At 47.3% G+C, this 14,567-nt stretch overlaps 1 protein-coding gene across 2 annotated transcripts in view; it reads right to left on the minus strand.

Moving 5' to 3' along the window:
* DOCK1 (dedicator of cytokinesis 1) overlaps positions 1-14,567 on the minus strand; it is a 484,307-nt gene that overhangs the window by 316,103 nt on the left and 153,637 nt on the right. For both annotated transcript variants that reach the window (XM_074373399.1, XM_074373400.1), the window contains exon 24: positions 1,134-1,204. In XM_074373399.1, coding sequence (XP_074229500.1) covers positions 1,134-1,204 — 71 coding nt within the window. The remainder of the gene's footprint in view (positions 1-1,133; positions 1,205-14,567) is intronic.

The following is a 14,567-nucleotide window of genomic DNA, read 5'->3' on the forward strand; positions in this document are numbered from 1 at the left end:
CCTGGGGAAGGGGGTCTTCCTCGGATCTCCAAGCCCAAGGTGCAGGCACCCGCTGTGACCATGGACGTCACCCCTCTAATGAACGAGGGCCTGATCCCTGTGCCCTCCAAGGACAGTCTCAGAGTGTGGCCACAGTCTGCCCACCCAACCACAGCTCCCCTCATGGTCTGTGTTTCTCCAGCCCTGAAGGTCTCAGACAGGAGCCTTCATTGGAAGCACCAGTAGGGATCTTTAAAACCAAATAGCTGGGCCCCGCCTCCAATTTCTAATTCAGACGATCTGGGGAGGAACCCAAGATTTTAGTAACTTCCCAGGGGCTGCTGATACCGCTATTTTCTGGACCCCAGTCTGAGCCGTGGTGCAGGGACGGGGCACACAGAGACCCGGGGGGACCAACATGCCACCAGTGGGCCCGCTTGTCCCTCCCTTTCTCATTCAGGGCCTGCAAAGCTGTCACCAACACTGTCAGTGCCTGGGAGCAGAAAATAAATGTGTCCATGCGGGACAGTAAATCCTCAGGCACGACAGACCCACGATGATTCGTGGGGAGAGCAGCTCCCCAAGAGCCCCTCGCCCTTCACGTCCAGGGCACGACTGACCCAGGGAGGACATAAAGTACACGAAGGATGACCGTTTTTCATTTGGTTTAACCGCCCATGGGACAGATGGCCCTTTACTAATATTTAGGTGGATTTTTTTTGACAAATCAGATGGTGTTATCGCCTGCAGATAGCTGATGGTGTCAAATGTTAAATCAAAACCCAAACAGGGTGCAGGAGAGGACTGTGCTGTGGAGGTCTGGGGCCACAGAGGCCATGCACCCAGCTGCTCTCAACAGCTCTTTTCCAAATGACATCTGTACAGTCAACAACTAAGCCTGGGCTTGGACAGATTAGGGAGATAGATAGATAGACAGAAGGGAAAAAAAAAAAAAAAGACTGGTTCTCCTTGGGGTCAAACACCACATAAAGTCATAACCAGCAAAGGGCAACAGACACCACCACCAGCATATGTTCCAGAATGGTCCAGGGCACTGACCTACTCAGACATGACACAGGAGCCCAAGCAGCCCATAAACTAACTGCACTCACAAGGAGGCCCACGGGAAGGCGTCACCCTGGGTGCTTCCTTACCTGAGCTCCTTGGGATCAAACACCAATTTCACATCGTTGACGATGGCTGGCAAGTATTTCAGTGCCGCCCCCTGCAAAGCAAGAACAAAGAAGGATGCTGAGCTTAACAGTTTGGCAAATGTTAATATGAAGCTGTTAATTACTATGAAGAACCACACACATACCACGAAGAGAAAGATCACTTTCCAGATGAGAAGCTGATGGTTAAATAGCAACAAAAATAGGGGGGGTGTGGGGTGGGGGGAGACTTTGATCCACAGACAATGGAGATTTGTTACCTGGTTACCCTGATACAAGATAATAACTGGAACATTAGCAGAAACCAACATCCATCGCTTGCTCATCCAACATCTATACTGTGCTAAGCTTGTATGTGATTGTCCCCTTAGCCCCAGGTTATGGCAAATGAAGACCTGTGGCCTCGGAAGAATTCTCCACCATCAAAATCACATTCAACAATTAGAACGATCGCCTTTGGTCCAGCCCAAAGAACGATCTCCCGTGTATCTAGGTCCCTTAATTTGGAGTCATTTTCTTCTTCGGGAACTCTACCTCCTATATTCACAGTCTGTATCTTCTAGAAAACCTGCACTTTGAAAAAATAGGCTGATGGTAATAACGACAGATCCTGACATGTGCTCTGCACTGTGCTAGACTCTTGTACGTTTTATCTTTAATTCCAGCAGACCTCCTACAGGGAGTTAGCCGTGTGTTGGAAGGCAAGGAACCTGACAATGGAGATGTTAATTACTGTGCCCCTGATCACAGCGCAAGTACTGAACTGAGCTAGAATTAAAATTCATTTTTAGTGGGAAGCTAGAGCCTTGGCCCTTTCAATCTATAATATCCAGCTGGAAAAAGGTCCTGGATTTTGAGTGCTCTGACCCTGGCTAAGCCCCTTCTCTGCCTGTGACTCTTAAGTGACTCCTTCCACCAGGCTGGGATCGCTGTCCCTGAATGAAGTGGAGGAAAGTAACACTCATGTCAAATACCTCCAGGGGTTGCAATAAAGCTCAAAATCTAATTGAAAAGCAAACTGGAAAACACTTTGAACACTGGAAAACACCACACCTATTAAAGAAACAGTTGTACGCATTGTTTTCCAAAAGCAAGGAGGCAGAAACCCACTTTAAACAGAATACTCTGAATATATATGGTCAATTGACTTGCAACAAAGGAGCAAAGGCCCCCTCCTCCTCCAGCACCAAATGAAATTCCTTCCATAGCTCACACCTCTTATAAAAACTAACTTTAAATTGATCATAGATCTTATATTCTTAAAACTATAAAACTTCTAGAAGAAGATACGTGTGACTTTGGGCTAAGGGAAGATTTCTTTGACACCAAAAGCATAATCTGTAAAAGCCGATAAACTGTACTTCATCAAAATAAGGAACTTCTGCTGAGAAAAAAAGATGAGTCGCACACTGGGAGCAAATAATTGCAAATCACATATTTGATGAAGATTTTCATCCACCGTATGCAAAGAATTCCTGAAACTCAACAATAGCGCAATCTTTCCTCCAGAAAAGGCCAAAGATTTGAAGAGACACTTTTTCCAAAGAAGACATACTGATGGCAAATAAACCCTTGAAAAGAGGCTAACCGTCAGTAGTCACCAGGGAAATGCAACTTAAAACCACAGTGAGATACCACTAACATCTATTAGAATTGCTAAAAACAAAACAAAACAAAACAAAATGTGACAATGAGTGTGTATATATCCATGAATAACTGAAAAATTGTGCTGAACACTGGAATTTGACACAACATTGTAAAATGATTATAAATCAATAAAAAATGTTAAAAAAAAAAAAAAAAACAGAACAAAACACCTGACAATGCCGAGTGCTGCCTGCAAAGGCTACTGGTCTGAATGCAAAACTGGGTCATCGACTTCGGAAGAGAACCTGGCAGTTTCCGATAAAGTGAGAGATGCACTCTGCAAGTGGCTTTGCAGCTGCAATCCAGAGCCTCCACCCTGGAGAAACGAAAACCTAGGTTGACACAACACCCTGTGTAAGAATGTCTGCAATTATGTGCAAATGTCAAAACCTAGAAACAACCCACGTGTCCCTCAAGAGGGGAATCCAAATAACGGAACACTACTCGGCAATTAAAACGAACAAACCAACCAACCAACCAAGCCAAACAGATAAAACCCAACTGCATCCTGAGAAGTAAAGCAAGACAAACTCAAAGCACCACAATGAGGATTCCATTTGTAGAACATTCTGGAAAAGGCAACAGCAGAGGGGTGGAGGGCACCTCAGTGGGTGCCAGGGGCTGGAGGTGGGGGAGGGCTTGTCCACAGTGGGCGATGGAGGAACGTAGGGGTTGCTGCAACTCTTCCATGTGACTACGTGCAAACTATACCTTCATTATTAAAACAAATAAAAATATAAGACCTAGCGGGACAAACATCGAAAACACTTTAGAAGCTTCTGGGCCTGAGTCTCAACTCTGGTGCCTAAGAGTTAAGGAGTCAGACTCAAGTCATTTCACATGAGTTCGGGTTTCCTCACGTGCCACGTGTGAATATTCTGTACCGTTCCAGACACTCTTCCAGGTGCTCCACTCTCCGGACAGCAAAGCCTCAGGACAGTCCCGTGAGAGAGGTCCATGACCATCTCCTTTCACAGAAGAGACAGGAGAGGCATAAATAAAGTCCTTTGCTGGGATCTGGGGCCAGTCTTTACACCTTCAAGGTTGAGAGTGAAATCACCACACTCAGCCGGCCCCACAAACCTCAACGCCCCATAGTCAGGAACATGAAGGACAGGCACGCCAGGTCGACCTGCAAATCCACTACAGGACCACTGGTGTTTGTGCCCAGGCGCTGGCCCCACCCTTCAGTGCCCGTTGGATCACCAGATGGCAGCTGTCTGCTCTGAGATGCAAGTTTTGAAAAGAACGTTAAGTAGAGACAATTGCATTCTGGCTTCGAAAGTTCTGCTTCAACTACTTCCGAGCTGCTTTGAAAAACTAAAAAATATTTATTGTGGCATTTAATAATAAGCATTTACATGGCTGACTGCTCGGGCCCAAAAGTGTCTTGTCTAGTTTGTGATGGTTCCGGGGGGGGGGGGGGGAAGTGCCACCATCAAGGGTTTTATCCTGCACCCAACCAAGCAGCATCTCTGGAGCCACGTGCTAAATACAGATCCACAAGGACAGACAGACAGCGGCAAACGAGACAGGCCTCTGTGGCCCACCCTCCACTCACTGCCTGGGGCCAGAGGGCGCGGCATTAACCAGGCAGGCTGGGTGCCAGAGCAGGGCCCGGGCTCCCCCACCTGATTTACCACAGCGACATCCACAGAGGATGGGCTGCACCCGCTGTGATCCCCAAATGCCGCTTAACTCAGAATCCTGCCTAAGTGACCCAGATGCTAGGGATGTTACGGCTTACAGTTCAAGAGGGTTAGAGAGAAGGGGGAGGAACCACAAACCAACAGCAGCGCCTCCGTGACTCCCTGGCTGACAGAGCTTTGTATAAAGTCACCCCTTAATCCTCAAGAGACCCTCCACCTCTTTGCTTTCCACCCCCAGACATGGGCCTTGCTACCTGAGGACACCACGGTGTCCCCTCCAGGCTGACGAGCAGCCAGAAGAGGCAGGGGGAACGCTGACGCCACCCACTGCAGCCCGGCTCTGCTAGGGAAGCACGCCCCACGGCCCACTCTCGTTAAACACTGGTTATCGATGGGAAACACAAGTGTCCTGGTTTGTGCTCGCACTGGAGTCAGGCTGCTTCACTGAATTCAGGTCTCTGTCAAGAGGAAGGAGCTGTGGCCTCAAGAGCATCTCAAGAAGCAGAGCACAGGACAGGCGGGGCGGGGCCCCTGCACACACACAGACGGCGCAGGGTGGGACCACATCTGCACAAAACACCTCCAGAAACAGGAGTCCCGACTGCAGACAGGAGAAGCAGGGTGCGTGTGAACCACCCGCTGTGTGAACTCAGGAAGAGGGCCTTCCGTCCGGGCGCCTCTCAGGGTGAACGGTGGGGCTCGCAGCGGTTAACAGGGCGGCGGCTAGGAGAGCGGGATGAAGGGACCGGGCTGTGGGGGTGACGGTCCGCTCCCCCAGCTCATCACCAGCGCTCAACAGGCTACCCCTGGCTGCGGCAGCAGGGGAGTGCACGGAGGTGTGCAAACACGAAAACCGTCTTGAACATGCAAAACTCTCCACTCTGTGAGAACTTTCATTGATAAAGTCCTGCACGAAGTGGTAAATGCTGAGCAGAATCATTTGCCAAATCACAGGGATCGCCAGGAATGCAGGGCACCTTAGTGGTCTCTGTCTCTGTCTCTGTCTTCTTTTTATTATTTTTTTGTCAATCAGTTCTCTATGTAAACACACTCTTGCTCAGAACGTGCGAGGTCTTGGGAATGGCAGGGGAGAGGCCAGGATACTGGTCAACAGCCCCTCCGCCAGGGAGGCCCCCAGGCCTTGGCTAGGTTCCTGCAGGCAGTGGGAGGGCCACTGCTCAATTCACTGGGGGCGTGGGACGGGGAGGGGCGAGGCCTGTGGGATGTGCCCGAGAGACAGAGCTGGCTTGGAGTGGGGCCTCGTCCTCCATCCCGCACAGGGGTCTGAGCCGTGGGCCACGTAACCTGTGAGCACACCTCTAGGTGACACGGCCCAGAAGAGCCCAACATAGGAATTTAGATGAATTCATTGTTTTTAGCTTTTCATCTCCTGTTTTTTAAGTATAATTGAACTTAACAAATCAATGCTTGCTTTCTAAGAAAGTTATTTCTTCAGATTTGACTTTAAACCTCTCTAAATTAATGTAATGGCAGCTTTAAGTCCGGGCTTGCCTTTCTCTTTGAAGTTAGTAAAGCTTTCATCTATCCACCTGAGGATGGATGGCTCCAATTCTAAATGCATTTGGGCCTCGAACAAGTGTGCAAGGACCCACTGACATGCTTACAACACACACTCGAGTCCCTCACACACGCAGACACACGAAGGCTTTAGGTAAACATGAAATTACCACCAAAACCAATAAGGTTCCTCACCTCTGAGCAGTGATTAAAAGGTGGCAAGCCATGGAAAGATACAAGAAACAAAATCAGTGGCCAGGGGTAAAGCTATTTCTACCTATATTAAAAGTCAGGCAAGTCGCTGAGTGTCCCACTTAATATCGGGTTCATGACATAAAATCCAGGCAACTCAGAACTCCTGGTATCCATCAGTCACCACTAGGAGGAAGGAAAGTGAAGTCAGAACTGAACCAAATGGACAAAAAAAAACACATCTCCATTGAAGTTCTAGAGACAAAAATGAAACCCATAAAACAAGTATGAGACAAATGGCAGAAAATGCTGAAAGATTCCTAATTGATGAAATAGTTCAAGTTAAAGACATTAAATAAATTTTATACTCTTCTCTAAGCAAATTTAATTGCCATGCATCTCATGAGAATGCCAACTTCATCCAAACTGTAAAACAAAACAACAAGCGCACTTTCCGTCTAGTATCGGTTTCATGTTGTAAGTGTCTCTCTGGCTAAAAATATTACTACTGATGATGATTAATAGACACTATTTTAGAATAAAGTTCAGGCTACATTATTCAGCATAATTATTTTAATTAAATCCATTAGCATACCTTTATATAAGATTACAAGAGCTATCAATGATACAAAATAAGGTTTTCTTGAATAATGTATGAAGCAATTATTAATTTACATATTTCTCAAGAAAACGCATATTAAAATGATTCCATTTGGAATTTTTGAGCTAAAATAGATAGGGTCCACAGATTCTCCTTTCAGACTTAAATGCTCCGTCTTTGGAAGATCTGGGGCAAAGCCAAGCAGCCTCAGAACAGAGCATCCTGATACAGGAAAGTGTAGCCAGACCCCTCAGCCAACAGGTGTCCCTGGACCGGCGCTTGTATCTTTCGTGGGGAATGAATGAAACAGGGCAGATGGCTGGACATACAGCTTCATGCAGTTAAAGAATGGAAACACGTGGCACTTTGGAAAGATTCAAGGATGTGACACTCTGCGCCACACTGCTGGACACGCAGGAATCCAGAAAAAAAGAAAAACGATGACAATGATTGCTTATGTTCCTTAAATCGTATTAAAGACTGCCTCTATCTTCTGTATCTTGAATCTAAAAATACCTCTTCTCTTTGTAACCAAGCTTCCTGTAAGCAGATTCCAGTCTTTAAAATAGCATCCCTCATCTCCACTGCCAATGCTATGTTTCATTCAATCCCCAGTGGCAATTCAGCAGTTGAAGGAAATCACTCCTCTGAGTAGTTTTATGTTGAACTATCACAAAGTCCAAGCGAAAAAGTTAATGAAAAAAAGCACGAACTTACTAAGGTTAAGATTCTTCAGTGAATCCAGTACAAACTCCTGCACTTAAAAATCAATTTGTTATGGCCAACAGTGAAAAGATGGTCAACATTCCTAACCAGCAGTGCAAATTAACCTCAATGAGATGCCACCTCACACCCATCAAGACAGCTACTATCAACGACAGCAACAGAGGATGGCAGGGATGGGCAGATTCACTGCGGCTCCTGTGCACAGTTGATGGGAAGGTTAATGGTACAGCCACTAAAGAAAGCAGAATGCAAGTTCCTCAAAAAATTAAAAATACCATCTGATCCAGCAATTCCGTTTCTGGGTATTAATTCAAAAGTAATGAACTGACTGTACTTCAATTAAAAAATCAGTTGCATTTCTTTACACTAATGATGAATCAACAGAAAAAGAAAGTAAAGAAACAATCCCCTTTAAAATAGCACCCAAAGTAATAAAATACCTAGGAATAAATCTAACCAAGGAGGTGAAAGACTTATACACAGAAAACTATAAACCATTGATGAAAGAAATTAAAGAAGACTTAAAAAAATGGAAAGATGTCCCATGCTCCTGGATTGAAAGAATCAATACTGTTAAAATGGTCACACTGCCCAAGGCAGTCTGCAGATTTAATGCAATCCCTATCAAATTACCCAGGATATATTTCACAGAACTAGAACAAGTCATAATAAAATTTATATGGAACCATCAAAGACCTAGAATTGCCAAAGCCATTACTGAAGAAAAAGAAAGAGGCTGGAGGAACAACTCCCCCAGGCTTCAGACAATACTATAGAGCTACAGTCATCAAGACAGCATGGTATTGGTACAAAAACAGACATACAGACCAATGGAGCAGAATAGAGAGCCCAGAAATGAACCCACAAACTTTTGGTCAACTAATCTTCAACAAAGGAGGCAAGAATATACAATGGAATACAGACAGCCTTCAGCAAATGGTGTTGGGAAAACTGGACAGCAGCATGTAAAGCAATGAAGCTAGAACACTCCCTTACACCACACACAAAAATAAACTCAAAATGGATCAAAGACTTGAACATAAAGAAAATGCAATTTAAAAAAAACAAAAGTAATGGACGCAAGATCTAGAAGATACATGTGCACCCCCACATTCACTGCAGAACTATACACAACAGCCAAGAGGTGGAAGCCATACAATGCCCATCAATAGATGAACGAATAAAGAAAATGTGGCCTGTGCACACAATGACATGTGATGCAGCCCCCGAAAGAAGGCAGCTCTGACATACGCTGCTGCACAGATGAACCCTGAGGACATTATGCTAAGTGAAATAAGCTAGTACAAAAACACAAGCGTGATTCCACTTCCATCAAACTTACAGAGACCCACAGCAGGACCGCGGTTGCCAGGGGCTGGGGGAGGGGGAGGGGGTTGTTGTTTAATGGGGATGGAGTTTCGGTTTTGCCAAGACGAAAACGTCCTAGAGATCTGGTGAACACAGTTAACACCACTGACCTGTACACTTACAAACTGTTTAGACAGCAAACGCCACGTGGCTTTTACCACAGTTAAAAACAAGCAGACAAACAAACGTTTGCCGCGGCATCCTGGGAGAACACCAACAACAGGAGGGAGGCCTCGCTGTGTTTCTGGTGGGAGGGACGTCATCTTCGGTGGCAGGGCTGCTTTTAGCACCTCTGGCTCCTGCCCATTAAATGCCAGGTAACCCCCTGCACACAACACACATCACACACAAAGTCACTGTCACAATTAAATGATGTCCCTGGCATTCCCAAACAGCCCCTGGCTGAGAACCACCAGGGTAGACAAGAGCCTTCACTCCTGTGTCACAAGCGAAGCCCCGACAGGCAGAAGTCCCCAGCCCTGGGGTCAGCCTTGGAGACCAGGGCCTCAGGAGTGACAGGCTAGCCCCTCAGGCCACGAGCAGCTTCGCTGCCCAACGATGTGCCCAGGTACGGGAACAGGCTCAGGTGTGGCCCCGCTCTGTGCTCATCTCCCTCTGCTCAGTGGTAAGACTCCGTCTGCACCTGTTTCATCCCTGGTCCCCTGGTGCCCAGCAACAGGGACGTCACAGGAGCGTTCGGCCAACGAAGGAATGAATAAGACAACAAAGGGCCAGTAAAGGGAGCCACCAAGCCTCAGAAACAGAGCTGCAACGCTCAGCAGAGCACAGGGCCCCGCAGGGTCGGGACGAGACAGCAGGGCCATGCAGCAAAAAGGTTAGGGCAAATTAAGACATAATGAGAACAAAACCCTCTTCTCTGGAGCCACCGTGCTCTCCTTAACCTCCTAAAATCCATTTGCCAGGAATGAAGTCATGCAAAATAGGAGTGTTACTATAATCTAGGCAAGAACAAATTTGAATTAAATTATGAACTTTTTTTTTCACTTTTTACTGGCATAGCCGTGCAGCGAGGAGGCACAGGGAGCAGGGGATGACCCTTCAAATAGGCCTCCACAGCCTCCAAACTGGCGAAAATTGGCTACCTGTCTAGACAGCTTCCCGAAGGCAGAGCATGTCTTCCAAATGATGGCGATTTTCTAAAACACACTTGAAATTCAGAAGTCCACAGACGGAGAAACGGTCTGTTCAAAGCATCTTAAGGGCCTGAACTGCAGGGAAGCAGATTTGAAAACAGCAAATGAAGAATGTAACAAGCCACACTTGTGTTTTACTGCCGGGCTGGATAATCTCACAAAACGGAGCCTCTGAGGAATGGAAACGGGTGGACGAAGGGGCTCCAGCAGACATGGAGGAGGGAAGACGGAAGACGCAGGAGGGAGGGAGAAAACCAACAAGGGGTCTTCCCCACCCTCCCAGGGCCTCCCACTGCCCCATGCTCCAGCCCACCCCCTCCCCCACCACAGACGAACCGTCAGATGACAGTCAAGGGTGTGGAGACACTCAACAGGCAGACGTGGTCAAACAGGGTGAAGAAAGGCCCTTCTAAGAGAGGAAACGGTGAAAGCAAGCACTGGGGTCCCAGACACACCCTCCCACCACTCCTGCCCCAACCCCAAGCCAGGGGCACACTGGCTGCCAGCACCCCATACACAAGCCAGCCCATCGTGGGTGGAACTGTGCCCTCGACCCCCAAAATACGTGGTTCTAGCCCCTGGCACCCACGAATGTAAACTTATTTGGAAACTGGGACTTTGCAGATGAAATCAAAGATGAGGTCGTACCAGGTTAGGGTGGGCCTTCAATCCAGTGCCTGTGTCTTTATTTATTCATTTATTGTGACTTACTTATATTCATCTACTTTTATGGAAGCATAGTTGGCTTACAATATCATGAGTTTCAGGTGTACAATCTAGTGATCTGATAACTTCATACATTATAAAATGTCACCCTGACCAGTCTGGTTGCCACCTGCCACCATACGAAGGTATTACAATGTTCGTGCTACCTTCCCCATGCTGTACGTCACACCCCTGTGGCTTATCACTGGAATTCTGCTTCCTTCCATCACCTTCACCTACTCACACATCTCCCTCCAGCCCCCTCCACTCTGGCGACCACCAGGGTGTCCTCTGCATCTGTGAGTTTGTTTCTGTTTCGTGATGTTTGTTCATTTGTTGTGTTTTTTTAGATTCCACGTAGAAGTGAAGTCACACGGTATCTGTCTTTCTCTGTCTGACTTATTTCACTTAATACCCTCTAGGCCATCCACATTGTCACAAATGGCAAGATTTCATTTTTTATGGTTAATATTCCATTATATATATAAATACACATACATACATATATATATATATATACACAACATCTTCTTTATCATCTATCGATGGGCACTTGGGCTGCTTCTATATCTTAGCTATTGTAAATAAAGCTCTGTAAAAGAAAATAAAGATGATTTTCTGGTAAACCGAAAGGTCACTCAGATGACACTTCAGTACCAAATTACTATAAAAGTTATAAACACCCGTACAGGAAAGGACCCGAGACCACCTGCTTTGAGTGGCACAAAGAGCAGCATGTCCAAGGCCCCTGGGGGCGGGGACGCGCCTTGGTCAGGGATGACAGAGCCAGGATTATGATCCCACCTTTCCAGGATCAAACCCTGACGCCTCCTCCCCCACCCTCTTCTCCAGCACATCAGCATCACAGCTGTGGTCCCTCCAGTATGTATGGTCTAGCCAGCCCCATCCAAGAGAACTTCCTGCAATGATGGAAATATTCTATAGGTGCTCTGTCCCAGGTAATAGGTAAATGTGTCTACTGAGCACCTGAAATCAGGCTAAGGTGACTGAGATGCAGACATTCTAGCTTTATTTACTCTGAAAGGATTTAAATTTACACAGGGCAACCCAGGTCCAGAAGACACACTACAGCGGCATTCCTCAGTGTGTTCATTTCACCCCAAAGTTGGTCCCTGAATCATGGGGTATGGTGATACTGATTTCTCTCGTTTCCCCCAGGGGAAGAATCTTGTGAGAATTAAACGGGATCCACAGGGAAGAGGTCTGGCGCATGGACAGTGCTCAGTCATCTCCTGGAGGACAGGGTCCGGGTCTTCCTGGCCCTGAGGCTCTTCCACGTCATAGGTTCAACGATTTAGGAGGCTGTAAATAACACTGATGGTGCCGTGTTTGATTAGGAATGCCGGGTTTGACAGGATGCACTCCTGGAAAATATATCTGTTGTGGTTTCTAAATTCTCAACATTGATCTGCTGTCCCACGACTCTGACCTTCTGGACAGCCCCCTCTCCTGCTCGGGGAAAAGCACGTCATGAACTTTAACTCCTTGGATCTTGAATCTCAGTGAAGACCCTAGATATTAGAAAACATACAAGACAGCCCTGCATTTGCCCACAGAGAAGATTTAATACAAAAAAGGAGGGGGGACTTCTCCCTGTCAACCTTCATGGGTAATTCAGGAGTCCACAAAACAAAAGGAATGTCCACTCGCCAATGAATTAAAGGGAATTACTGTTATGACCGACTCTTAGGTCTAGTCCCAAAGAACAAAAACAGGTGTTCAAAGAAAAACTTCTGCAAGAAGGTTCATACTAGCCCTACTCACAACCGTCAAAGAGTGAAAACAAGTGGAGGGTCACAGCTCAGTGGCAGAGCACATGCTTAGCGTGCACGAGGTCCTGGGTTCCATCCCCCGTACTTGCAACTAAAACAAAAAATTGAGAAAGAGTGAAAACAACTCTAATGTCTATCAACTGATGACCGGATCCACAAAACGTGGTTTATCCACACTATGATTCCACCATTTTAAAACGGAAGGCAGTGCTGACACAGGTTGCAACATGGATAAACCCCGGAAATACGCTAAGAAGCCTGACACAGAGGCCACAGGATTCATGCTGTCATTTATACGCTAGATCCAAAACAGGCAAATTCATAGAGACGGAGAACAGATTAGTGGATGCCAGGGGCTGGGGGTCGGGGTAACAGGGCATGACCACACTGGGAACTGGGATTCCTTCCATGGAGGTGAGAAAGTTTTGGAACGAGGCAGAGGTGATGGCATCACGGGACTATGAATGTACTAGGTGGTCGCGTTAAAATGGTAAACTTTATGTATGTACATTTCACTACAGAAAATTAGTACTGAAAAAATGGACTGTCCCCCGACCATGAAATGACACACAAAGGACTGCTCTTTACTCGAGCTGTGACATGTGACTGACCCTCACGCCAGTTCCCAGCAGTGACAGACAAACACCTTGGAAACAGCATGGTGCCTCCAACCACCTCGAAAATGAGGCATGAAATTAGTCATCATCATAATGATTCCAATGTCACTGCCTGGTTCACGGGGAAAGCTATGTCTCGCCTGAAGCAAGCCGCCATCAACGCTTTAATTAAGCAAAATGGGAGACAATCCACCAAAGCAGAAATCCAAGGAAACGAGAAAGACAAGCCACTCCGATGTCCCCAACACTGACGGCTGCCCCAGAAGGCCACCCCCAAACATCCTGTCATACGTTTTCATGGTTGCAGCTCGCAAACATTTACTGTATAGGTCAGAGGATTTAAAACATGGACATCCAAATTAATAGCTTGGTAAAAATGTACTCAGAGACCCAGAATGGGGGCTTCTTATAAATTATTGCTGCCAAAATAAAGAAAAGCTTTGGGTTAGGTAATTAAAAGTATTTCCGCAGGTCAGTCTTCTCCTCCAAAGGAAAAGCTGGTCAGGAAGACTAATTATCACCGTTCCAGACACCAGCTCGGGGCAACAACGTCTCTCCTGGAGACCAGAGCATCACCCCTCTGCTCCCCACGCGCCCCCTCACCCCTACGGCCGCCCTGACCTGGAAAGGCAGAGCCAGCCTGGTGCCCGGACGCAGACAGCCTGCCCTCCTGGGTGGGGTTTTCCTTCCTAGAATTTTAGCTGCAAGGACCTGAATCCTCAGGTATCCTGTGATCATGCGGAGGTGGGAGCAAGAAGTCACGATGGAGGTTGAGATGAGAACAACGGAATGGAAGGAAATAACGGGGGGTGGGGGGGCCCGCGAAGGCAGAAAAGGAGAGGGGAAGGCTGTGGGAGCCGACTGTCCATCTGTCCTTCTGTTTGAATGGAAGAGGTGGAGGAGCGGGTCGGTCTGCTCCAGGAACACAGGAGCTAAGAGGGGAAGGGGCCACAGGAAAGGGCTCCATGAACCCCCAGGGAACAGGTCCGGGACAAGAATCACAGAGAAACCGATACAGGCGGGCCCGACAGGACAAAGGAAATCCCAGCTGGGCTGAGTCACCGGAGGAGGCAAAAGACAAAGGACTGGATCAAGTTCTGGGCACCTTGGCAAGATCCCCACCACTGGTCCACCAGGCGGCGGGCGAATCAGAATGGTGAGGAGGGAGGGAAAAGGTCAATCCCAAGTTCAGGCAATTGATCAGGTTTTGCTGTTACAGGTGTTGCAAGTCCGCTATGTTGTAACACCCACAGGAGAGGTGGCCCCAGATCGAGGTGTCAGCAGGTGGAGGACCTCCCTGTGTCTCTCCTCTTTCTTTCTCATAAGACAGGCTGGAACAGGGTCCCCCCTCATGGCCTCACTTAACCTGAATGTCCTCTCTAAAAGCTCTGTCTCCAAACGCAGTCCCATTCTGAGGTGGTCAGAATAGGGTTTCAAATGTGAATC

This window comes from Camelus bactrianus, chromosome 11 (genome assembly GCF_048773025.1).
Source record: "Camelus bactrianus isolate YW-2024 breed Bactrian camel chromosome 11, ASM4877302v1, whole genome shotgun sequence".
NCBI lineage: Eukaryota > Metazoa > Chordata > Mammalia > Artiodactyla > Camelidae > Camelus > Camelus bactrianus.